Source organism: Pteropus vampyrus, unplaced genomic scaffold (assembly GCF_000151845.1).
Source record: "Pteropus vampyrus isolate Shadow unplaced genomic scaffold, Pvam_2.0 Scaffold250, whole genome shotgun sequence".
In the NCBI taxonomy this organism is placed as follows: domain Eukaryota; kingdom Metazoa; phylum Chordata; class Mammalia; order Chiroptera; family Pteropodidae; genus Pteropus; species Pteropus vampyrus.
In genome coordinates this window covers 475,870-486,079 of record NW_011889031.1, presented here as the reverse complement: position 1 = coordinate 486,079, position 10,210 = coordinate 475,870, and the positions used below count along the sequence as shown (strand labels likewise).

The following is a 10,210-nucleotide window of genomic DNA, read 5'->3' as shown; positions in this document are numbered from 1 at the left end:
TGGGTCAGGTCCCCGATGAGCTCTGAGTCCCCCAGGAAGCTGTCGATGAGGCGGTAACTGGCCTAGCAGAGGGAGAAGGGCGGCACCTAGGACCTAGGTGGGCCCCAGTTCGCTGCCTTCCCTTTGGAAAACTGCCTGGGGTGGGGGTCGTTGCGGGGTGGTGGTGTCTAGCCCCAGGGTCAGATGACCAAGCTGCCCCAAGAACCTGCAGGGTCAGGCTGCCCCAGGGGCTGCTGGGAATTGTAGTTCCCAAATATCAGCAGCCTCACCCTCAATTCCTTCTTCAGTCGCTCTACGTTGCGGATATTGGTCAGTTCTTCGAGTCCCACAAGAAGAACCTAGAATAACCATATAAGAGAGTAGGGGCCTGGACAGCTGGCTCTAGGACAGGAGGAGCTGGAAATCTGGACTTTTGGGTCTTAGGGAGAAGGATGCTGAGAGTTCAGATTCCTGGGTTTGGTAAGGAGGGCTGGGGATTCTCACCATGGCCCCAAATACCATCTGGAGGAGCCTCTCTAGTCTCAGCTCCGAGGTGCCCTCCTCAGATGACAGAACGATGAGAGTGATACTGTGAGAAGAGAAAGTGAGAAGGAAGAATGAATCCAGGCCAAGGAAATGAGGCAGTGAGGAGAGGAGAGTTTGCCCTTGGTCCTGGATGCCGGCTACATCCTCCCCCAGCACTCATACAGATAAACTCGGGCATCAGAGAGGGTAACTGGCGTGTCAGAGATCCCACAGCCAAGTAAACAGCTGGCCTTAGAGAGCCGGAAGGCCTCGGGGCTATCACCAGGGCCCTGTCCCTGCTCCAAACTGCCACTTGGAGACCTGTCATGGAAGCTTTTCCACACCACGGTGGTGTCCTCGGTCCTGGCAGAGCTCAGCTGCACCTCGAGATTCTGCCCGAACATGTGGACTCCATTGAGGGAGCCGATGATGGAGAACGGGAGCTGGGGAAAAGGTTGGGGACATTAGATAGGAGCCCCCAATCCCCTTCTCCTTGGGACCCAAGAATCCAGGCCCGTAGCCCCCTCTCCCTTCTAGATCCCCTGACCCCTCCTCTTTAGAGAACCAGGATTATTCATGCACCCTGAGCCCTCTAAACTCAACTCGGAAACTTCCCCAGCCCCTACTCCCTCGAAGACCCAGAGTCCAAGCTCCCAGCCCCCTTCTATTTCGGAGATCCAGGCGTCCAGGGCTCCACCTGCTGGCGGGCGGGGGTGCCGCCGCGGCTGCTTCGGCAGAACAGTGGGACTCCGCTGGAGGCCGCGAGACACAGCAGATGTACCGTGCCCTCCGTCCCTTCCTCCCCCATTTCGAATGCCCCTCGTGGGGACAGTCAGTGCCCGCCTTGGAGCATCGACCGTAGTCACACTAAGTAGGGCTGCCGTCTTAAGCCGCCAGAGGGCGACTTAGGAGAGCCGACTGGGAGAGGATTAGATTCCCGCCTCCATCCAACGCAAATGCACCCTCAATCCCTAGTCCGGCACCTCCTCCAAACCCCGTTAAGTTCTCTTCCGTTCCAGCCGGAAGTCGCAATACCTCTAACAAAAGATGGCGGCAAATCTTCCTTGCAGAGCTCCATAGACTCTTCCTGAAGTGACTTGACTTTCTTTAATTAAAGAGGAGACTAAAAAGCCCATCTTGAAGATAGTGACCGAGCCAAGGCGTTGCCTAGCAACCATCACGTAGGGTAGGATGTTTTACGTTCTAAATAAACTGTGCCCCACTCAAAGATGGCGACGGTGCCAAGGCGTTGCCTAGCAACCAGTGTACATTCCATCCTGAAGCTGTAAACAGCTGTGCCGGTTCAAAGGTGGCTTCATGACGAATTCCGAGCACCCTTCCTTACAGCAGAATCGAGCAAAACGCCATTTCCCCCCTCACCCTCGAGGATGGTTTGGTCCGGCGAGCGTTGCCTAGTAACCACCAAATGAGATGATTGTTATTAGAAAAAGAAAGCTGAAATCCTTTATTTCCCGGAATCATAAAAGCATAACTTTCGTAATGAGTTTACACATGATACCGTATCACGTAGAATATGAAGAGCTTCCCCAAATCCTTTCTTTAAAATGAAAAGTTGACAATTTAACTCAGAATATTGACACGTTTTCACAAATGTGATCACTGTGCTAATATTGATCTGAGGCCTATGGGGAGGATTTGCTTCTACTTCTGCAGACTGCCAGGAGTATTATCAACGTGGAATTAGTTCAGCTGCCCTGAAAGGCCCTTGCTTAGCTGGAGAACCAATCTGTTTTTCAACTGACAGTTGCCTTCAGGCTCTTGGTAATGCCAAGCAGTTCTACCCCACCCTTACCCCCCTTTTTGTTAATTTCTGGTTTTCTGTCTTTTTTTGAGGGGAAGGGGAATTCTTGAAGACTACCCTACCATAATGCCAGAAGCTGAAGTCCAGTTTAAAATATCTAATAGTTTATTTTCCCACTTGTAATATATTAGTGGAAATCGTTAAAAATCATTTAATGCAACCTATCACACGTTCACCTTATCGAAAGAAAAGTTTCCTGTAGTTGACAGGGCAAATTTTAATGTTAAGTGCCATTTACATCTTATCTGTCCATCACTTTTCTTTTCTCCATTTTATCTTCCTTGTAATTACATTAAAAATTGAAATACACTGGCATAAAAAAAGGAGGGAGCCGCTTTAGATGAAAAGAAATTTGAAAAAAAAATTTTGAGATAGGTCTAAATATGGGTTCGGTTTTTGTTTGGATCCTGATGTGAATAAAGCAATCGTAAAAACATTTTTGAGAGAAGTGGGGAAATTTGATTATGGATTTAGTGTTAGATGATACTAAGAAAAAATTTTAAGGGTGATAGTGGCATACTGGTTATATAAGAAAATATCCGTAGCTTTTTAGAGATGGCAGTTAAGCACGTAGAGATAAAATGATACGATTGTGAGGATTTGTTTTAAAAGTCTTCAGCCAAGGAAATAAAAGAAAAAAGCAACAGGTAGGGTAAATGTGACAACATGGGGGATACTGCTGCGTGCAAAAGGAATGCACCCCTTTACCTTGAAATATGTTGCCAAACTGCACTGGAGCGAGTTGTTCGAATTTACACCCGCACTACACTGCATCTGAGCCTCCCTGGACATTTCTCTTTCCAATATTAACACGACAAAGGGAAAATGCTATATCATCGGACTTTCTCTTAGCGCCTTCTAATTGAATATGAGCAGTTTTCAGATGTTTATTTGCCATTTTGATTTCTTCGTGTGTGGGAAAAGCCTGCTTACATTCCTTCCCATTTGAAATATGATAAAGCGTTTCTACTTTTCTAAGTTTTTATTGATTAGCAAGACGTATTTGTGTAGTAAATTTCTGTCAAGACATAGGTTTCAATGACTTCCAGTTGAACGTATTTTTTCAACTTGGTCTCTGGAGCCTTTTGCGGACAAACTGATTAGTATTTTACTTTTTTTCCATTCTTCAGGCGTATGCAATTAAGTGTTTATTCCTTCAGATATTTTTATGGTTTCATTTGTTGCATTTACGATTTTAATCCACCTGGAATGTATTTATGTTCTAGGCCTGTTTCTGGCCCCTCGCCCAGAAAACGAACAGGTGTTGCCTAGCAACCTTCACTGGGGTTGGAGTCCGGCTTCTTTTCGGGGAGGGGGGGAGGGGGAAACAGCTGCACCCGAGTTGACGGCAACCTTAGAGCGTTGCCTAGTTACACCATTTCGAACGACACGATTGGATCGTTCACACGCCCATCCCCCTGAGCCCGAACGAACTTAACTGGAAACCTCACCTCTCTGTTAGAAAACAAGGGCAGCGTACGCGTTGCATAGCAACCAGGTCTCCTGACCCTCCCATCGAGACCGGAGTCGGCACCCGCGCCCCGCTCAAAGATGACGGCCGACAGTGTCGCTCTCAGTATAGTTCGCTCTCGACAGTCCTGCAAATAATTCAGCCTTTCTTATCAGGCTTGCCCAAAGGGGTTCATGCTATGCGCTTTCTGAGTCTTGCACGTGGTGGGCGCGAACGGGGGCGGAGCTAGAACCGACGCGAGGGCGGAGCTAGAACCGACGCGCCCGGCGTGCCCCGCACAAACATGGCCGCGGGCGCGTCAGCGGCGGCGCGAAGCCGTCCGGCGCGGGTGCGCGCGCCGCGCAGGCGCACTTCCGCTCATCCCGCGGAGGCTGCGGCGGCCGTGGCGTCCACCTCGCGCGTGATGGTCCCCGGGTCTGAGGGCCCGGCCCGCGCCGGGGGCCTGGTGGCTGACGTGGTGTTTGTGATTGAGGGCACGGCCAACCTGGGGCCCTACTTCGAGGGGCTCCGCAAGCACTACCTGCTACCGGCCATCGAGTGAGTGCCCCCCTCCGCCGCGCCAGCCCCGCCCTCCGATCGGTGTTCCCCCCGCCCAGATCTGGCCTGACCCCGGCTGTTCACCCCCGACCCTCACAGGTATTTTAATGGTGGTCCTCCGGCTGAGACGGACTTCGGGGGAGACGTGAGTCTTGGGGCTCTTGATGCGGAGGGCGAAGGGGTTCGGATTCCCGGGATCGAGGGAGGAGGGGCTGGGGTTCGGACTCCGGGTTCGAGGGAGGGGCTGGGGGTTCGGATTCCGGGCCGGAGGGAGGAGGGGCTGGGGTTCGGATTCCCGAGGTCGAGGGAGGAGGGGCTGGGAGCCCCGACTCCTCCGAAGTCCCAGTCAAAAGTTTCTCCTTCCTTGCCTCCCAGTATGGAGGGACCCAGTACAGCCTTGTGGTGTTCAACACGGTGGACTGCGCTCCTGAGTCCTACGTACAGTGCCACGCTCCCACCAGCAGCGCTTATGAGTTCGTCACCTGGCTCGATGGCATTAAGTGAGCTTTTCTTTCCCCCCAGTTTGGGGTGGGTTGGGGGATCCTGTGGGGAACCTTGTGTGAACGGGTGGTGTTTGGGGTCACATTGGGTGGCTGAAAGGACTGGGGGGGGGTTGTGTTTTGTCCATAAGTCACTTCTGCAGTGGGTTCCGTGTGCTCAGATTTGGGGAGAAGTTTGGTATTAGCAAAGACTTCCCAGGCAAGGAAGCCTGGAGCTCCAGCAGCCCCCCGTCACTCCCCTTCCTGTCTGCTGTTCTCATCTCTAAGTCCCTTCTCCTTTTCCACACGAGTGCACTGAAAGCCAAGTGCAGGTGGGATGGGGCTGGGTCAGGAGAGAGTCGTCTGTGCTTTGGACCGAATTTTGTTAGTTCACATCGCGGGCTCTTGCAGGTGCAGACAGCCGGGGCTCAAATCACAGCAGTGCGGTAGGGGACCCACGAGTCCCTGCCTTCTCTGTGCCTGATGTAACTTATCTCCGAAAGGGGGTCCTTGAGTTAAGGTTTTTTGACTTGACCGTCGCGCAGAATAGGCATTCAATAGAAACCGGCTGGGCTAAGCTGTAGTGTTCAGGAGGTTAAATGCATTTTCAACCTGTGATATTTTCAACTTACGATGCGGTTCGTTTGGACGTACGTTGAGGAGCGTCTGTATCTGCATCAATTATTTACTACAATCCGCTGTTGCATAAGAGATTGCCCGAAAGCTTAGTGGCTTAGTACTACAAACGTGCATTATCTCACGCAGTTGGTGTAAGCAGGGAATTTGGGAGTGGCTTAGCAGGATGGTCCCGGCTCAGGTCACTCATAAGGTTGCAGTCACGATGAGCCAGGGATGCAGGGTTCCCCGGGTTCGATTGCGTCTTCGGAGGATCCGTTTCCAAGGGGTTCACCCTATGGCTATTAGTTAGCCACAAGGGCTCTCCATGGGGCTGCTCGAATGTCCTTCTAACATGGCAGCTGGCGTTCCTCAACTGAGCGGTCAGCCAAAAGCGAAGAGGAAGCCCCGGGCTTTTTATGATCGGGTCTTGAAAGCCACACACCATCGCTTCTGCCACTTCTGTGTGGTGCACGAGTCAGTCGTGTTCAGTGTTTGAGGGAGCGTGAATGCTACGGGTGTGAGTAGCAGGCGGTGGGGACTGCTGGGCTCCCGGCTGCCGTGACTCCGTGGGGACCCTTTGGGGATTAAATGAGCCGATGATTGAGAACAGAGCCTGGCGTGTATTAAGTGCTACCCGAGTGTTTGCCGGTATCTCACGTCTCAGTTTTTTGGTTTGCAAATGGATGACATGGTCCGTGTCTCGGGACTTTGGGGGGATCGCAGGGGCTCGTCTTCATCCTGTGTCTAGCTCAGGGCCTGCTCTGTGGTCAGCGCCCTCTCGTGGCTGCTGTCCTCTTTGTACGTTCAGATGCTCGTCGGGTGCCTGCTTTGGTCCAGGCTGCGTGCTGGACTGGCTGCTGACAGTCTGGTGGAGAGTCGACCCTGACCTTCTCCTCGTCATCAGACTAAGCGGTCAGGGCGGAGCGGGGTTTCTGAACCTCTGCACGGTTGGCACAGGTGATTCTTTGTTGCGGGCACTGCTTATGTGTTGTTCAGTACCATCCCTGACCTTCACTCACCAGATGCCAGCCACTTCAGGAAGTTGTGACAAATAAAAATATCACCAGATGTTGTCAGATGTCCCTGGGGGGCAAAATCCACCCCAGCTGAGAACCTCCGGGACAGACCGCTGAGTAAGACGTGAATAACGTTAAGGGGACATAACCACTGGATAAGGCTTGAGCAACCTTAAGGGGGACATAACCATTGAGTAAGGATTGAATAACGTTAATGGGGGGCTCCTTGAGGGGGGTCTGCCTGCGCACAAATCTGATGTCCCTCAGTTTCTACACCCAGCACCGGGCCTGGCACAAAGGAGGCTGAAGGAAGGTTTTGTCGAACAAGTGAGTGATGAACGAATGCTCAGAATGCACTTTATGCTCTGTCCTCCACGGTAAACTCCTATATAAGCTTCAAGACCCCACTCAAATGTCCCTTCCTGGATTCTGGCGAGCAGCCAGTTGCTCCCTCTGCCCCCGTCACTCCCAGGTGTTCCCCTGACACAGCCCCTCGCCTTTGGACTCTGAATGTCCTGGATCCTGGGTGTTTGCTTTCAGCTGGGGCCTGGCACCCAAGAGGCCTCAGGAGACCTTGGCTGAGTAAATGATTGAGGGAAAGCTCTGGAAAAGATAATCACCAAGAAACCAGACCTCCTGACGGGTGTTTAAGTGTCAGGAAAAGCAGTTAGGCCCCCTTATTGAAAATCTTCAAGGGCACTAGGAAGCTTCTGGATACCTTCATGACATGTCCACCCTCCGCATTAGAAATGCTGTGTGTGCTGCACGCGCTGTAGCGCCCTCCGTCGGCTGGGAGACATTTGAAGCCATTATTTTACATTCACGGTCACAGTTGTGTTTATCAAGTCCTTTGTAACCATCCAAATTCAGTTTCTGTGACGTTCCAGGCAGGTCACAAAGAGAGTCCACGAGTTTTGTTCACACTTGGAGAAATCTTATTTTCTCCAGGAAAGGCTGGAAAATTAAGGAACAAAGCATCCAGTGTGATTTTCGAAATGGTCTTACTTTGAGAAGATTCATTTCTGATGTTACACTTACTTTCTTAACAAAAAAGGCAGATTCCCCACACACGCAGCTAGTGACTCACGTCAGAAAGAATAAGGTAGAAGGACAAGGAATTCCTCGTGGCGTTGCAACAGCCCGGACGTTTGTGGAGCAAACTGTCCTCGGCACTGAGGAGTCAGGACACCAGACGAGCTGGTGTTGGGCTGCGGTGACAGGCGGGGACCCAGCACACGGGCACCCTCAGCCTGGCTGGCTGCCGTTCACATTCATTCATTTGGCCAGTACTTCTGGGGCCTCCAGAGACCTACAGCCTGTGACAGTGGGTGACAGAGACTGCAGGGTGTGACAGCAGGGAGGCCACAGGGGGCGTGGGGACGAGGAAGCTGTAGGGTCAGCGCCAAGCACACTTGCCGTTTGCTTTCATTCTACTTGGTGGCATCATGTGGTTTATGTGGAACTCTGGCGTGTCGTAAACTTTATGATATTTCGAACATTTTGCACTTGGCTATGTTTTTTTTTTTCTGCTTCTCATTCTTAGGATTTTCTTATTTCTCTGAATAGTTGTTACGTGTCTTTCCGAGCTGGTGGTAGACGGCTCACGCTCAGGGTCCAGTGCAGAAAAGCCAGCTTCAGGGTCTCAGAGCGGTCGTGGATCAGTTTACCTCGGCTCCCCTCCTTAACTAAGGGGAATCCGGGTAACGAGCGGTCATTTCGAAGTGAACAACTCAGTGGCGTTGGGGACACTCACAGTGTCGCGCGGCCACCACCCCGGTCCCCCAGCCACGCGCCTTGGGCCCCGGTCTCAGAAGGGCTGTGACAGCAGTGGCTGATTCCTTCCAGTGCAGGAAGCTGTCATTTGGGTGGATGCAGGGTGGGCTCATTCACCAGAGCCGGCCACACTCTGCGCCATTAAAACTGCTGTGTAAAGCAGGTCTCAGCAGTGACGCAGAGCAGGGCTGGCCGTGGAGTGCGGAGGGGCGGTGCGGGCCAGGCACTCCGGGCCCCAGGGGACACGTGGTCGCGGAGCTCGCAGGCACGTTGGAGCAGGGGCGGCAGCCCGCGACCCGGAAGCACTCGCCGAGCCCTTGGCCGTGACTCTGCCGGGCCGCTGCTGCGTGCACGTGTCCAGCGGGTGCTTAGAGGCCTAGACACGGCTCAGACCCATCGGTCTCCCTCCCCGAGGCCTGCGCCAGCTCTGGGGATGCGAGGTGGGCTGGACGGGAAGCTTGACAGTTACGGTATCGGGTGACATGTGATATTATCGGGGTGGGCTATCCAGAGCAGGATGGCGCTGGTCTGGGCACTAGGAGAGAGAAGCGGGTCTCTGCCTTTGGTCGTGGGGCGGACAGCAGAGCCCTGGACGTGTGGCAGGTCACAGAGACCAGGGACGTGTGAGAGATTCTGGAGGACTTGCACCAGACACGGATGGAGCAGGAAGGTGGGCTTGGACCCCAGACGTCGGCTGGGGGCTGGGCTTTGTTCTGGCCTCGATGGATGTGGTTGGATTTGTTGATCCCACACCGTTTCCCAGGGCCTCCGTTGTGCCAGGCTGGAGGGGGTGAGGCCAGCAGTGACAGAGGACTTGAACCCTGGCTCTGCCTTGTGGGAGTGACGGCCACAGACATGGACAAGGATGGACAAGGGCCCTCAAAGCAGGGCCCAGTCTGCACAGATGTCCCCAGTGGCAAAGAGTCAGCCTCGCGACCACGTGAATCACGGTGGCAATAGCTGCGCTGTAGCCGAGGCTCTCCATGAGCCACGCGGGGACGGGCCCTGGTGACCTGACGACAGGCCAGGTGGAGAAACCCAAGTCTGTGTGTCAGTTTCCTGGGGCTGCTGCAGCGAAGGAGTAAACCCCGGGTGGGCCAGGACGGCGGGAACGCGTGTCATAGGGGAGGCTCTAGGGGTCCGAGGTCAGGTGTGGACCCTGCGGGGCGGGATCCTTTCCCGCCGCCTCCAGCTTCTGGTCAGCACTGCGCTGACCACGTGGCGTTCTGCCCGCCTCCCACATCGTCTGAGCGTGTCCGTCCCTGTCCCAGCCCGTCCTTTATCAGGACCCGGGTCATATGGGACCAGGGCCCGCCCTAGTGACCTCAGCGTAGCCTGAGCGCCTCTGAGGGCTGTTTCCAAATATGCTTGCATCTGAGGTGCTGGAGGTCAGGCCCTCTCTGGGGACGTGATTCGGCCCATAAGGCTGGGAGGAGAGGAGGGCCCTGTACCGGGCTGGGACGGTGAGGCCACCCCCGGCTTTCAAGGTAGAGAGATGGCCACAGAAGGGCGGCGCACGGGCGTCGGGACACGGCACGGGGCGCCAGGCCCCTTCCCTCTTCATTCTCTGACGGGGCCTCTTACCCGAGGAACTTCTTGCAGATGAGAGATGTCCCCTGTCCTTGTTCTCTGGGCCTGGCACTGTGCCAGCACTGGGGATAGAGCAGGGACCTTGACAATGTCCCCATTGTCCCACAAGGCTCGCAATGCAGGGCAGGGTAGGCGATGCCGCGGGTGCAGGCTCTTCAGGTATGGTCTAGGGGCCGGGAGGTGGCACCCTGGGGCTGCGGGCCCCTCGAGGTGGGAGGTGCTGCCCTGGGTGCTGACAGCCTGGCCTCCTGCAGGTTCATGGGCGGGGGCGGCGAGAGCTGCAGCCTCATCGCAGAAGGCCTCAGCACGGCCCTGCAGCTGTTCGACGACTTCAAGAAGATGCGAGAGCAGATGTGAGTGCCCCGGCTCGTACGTGTGTCCGTGTCGCCTGTTGGGAGAC

The 10,210-nt window shown here is 54.4% G+C and overlaps 2 protein-coding genes across 5 annotated transcripts in view; one reads left to right on the top strand and one right to left on the bottom strand.

Moving 5' to 3' along the window:
- FUZ (fuzzy planar cell polarity protein) overlaps positions 1-4,001 on the bottom strand; it is a 7,603-nt gene extending 3,602 nt beyond the window's left edge. The window contains exons 1-5 of one of the 4 annotated variants that reach the window (XM_011374519.2): positions 3,778-4,001; positions 1,540-1,916; positions 826-947; positions 484-568; positions 270-338 (exon numbers count right to left, since the gene is read on the bottom strand). In XM_011374519.2, coding sequence (XP_011372821.1) covers positions 270-338; positions 484-568; positions 826-908 — 237 coding nt within the window. In that variant the 5' untranslated portion in view covers positions 909-947; positions 1,540-1,916; positions 3,778-4,001. The other 3 variants (XM_011374520.2, XM_023520130.1, XM_011374518.2) reach the window with 3 other exon arrangements.
- A 125-nt stretch (positions 4,002-4,126) lies between these two features.
- Positions 4,127-10,210, top strand: part of MED25 (mediator complex subunit 25) — a 13,832-nt gene continuing 7,748 nt past the window's right edge. Inside the window, exons 1-4 of the mRNA XM_011374610.2 lie at positions 4,127-4,334; positions 4,434-4,479; positions 4,710-4,834; positions 10,065-10,163. Coding sequence (XP_011372912.1) covers positions 4,201-4,334; positions 4,434-4,479; positions 4,710-4,834; positions 10,065-10,163 — 404 coding nt within the window. The 5' untranslated portion in view covers positions 4,127-4,200. The remainder of the gene's footprint in view (positions 4,335-4,433; positions 4,480-4,709; positions 4,835-10,064; positions 10,164-10,210) is intronic.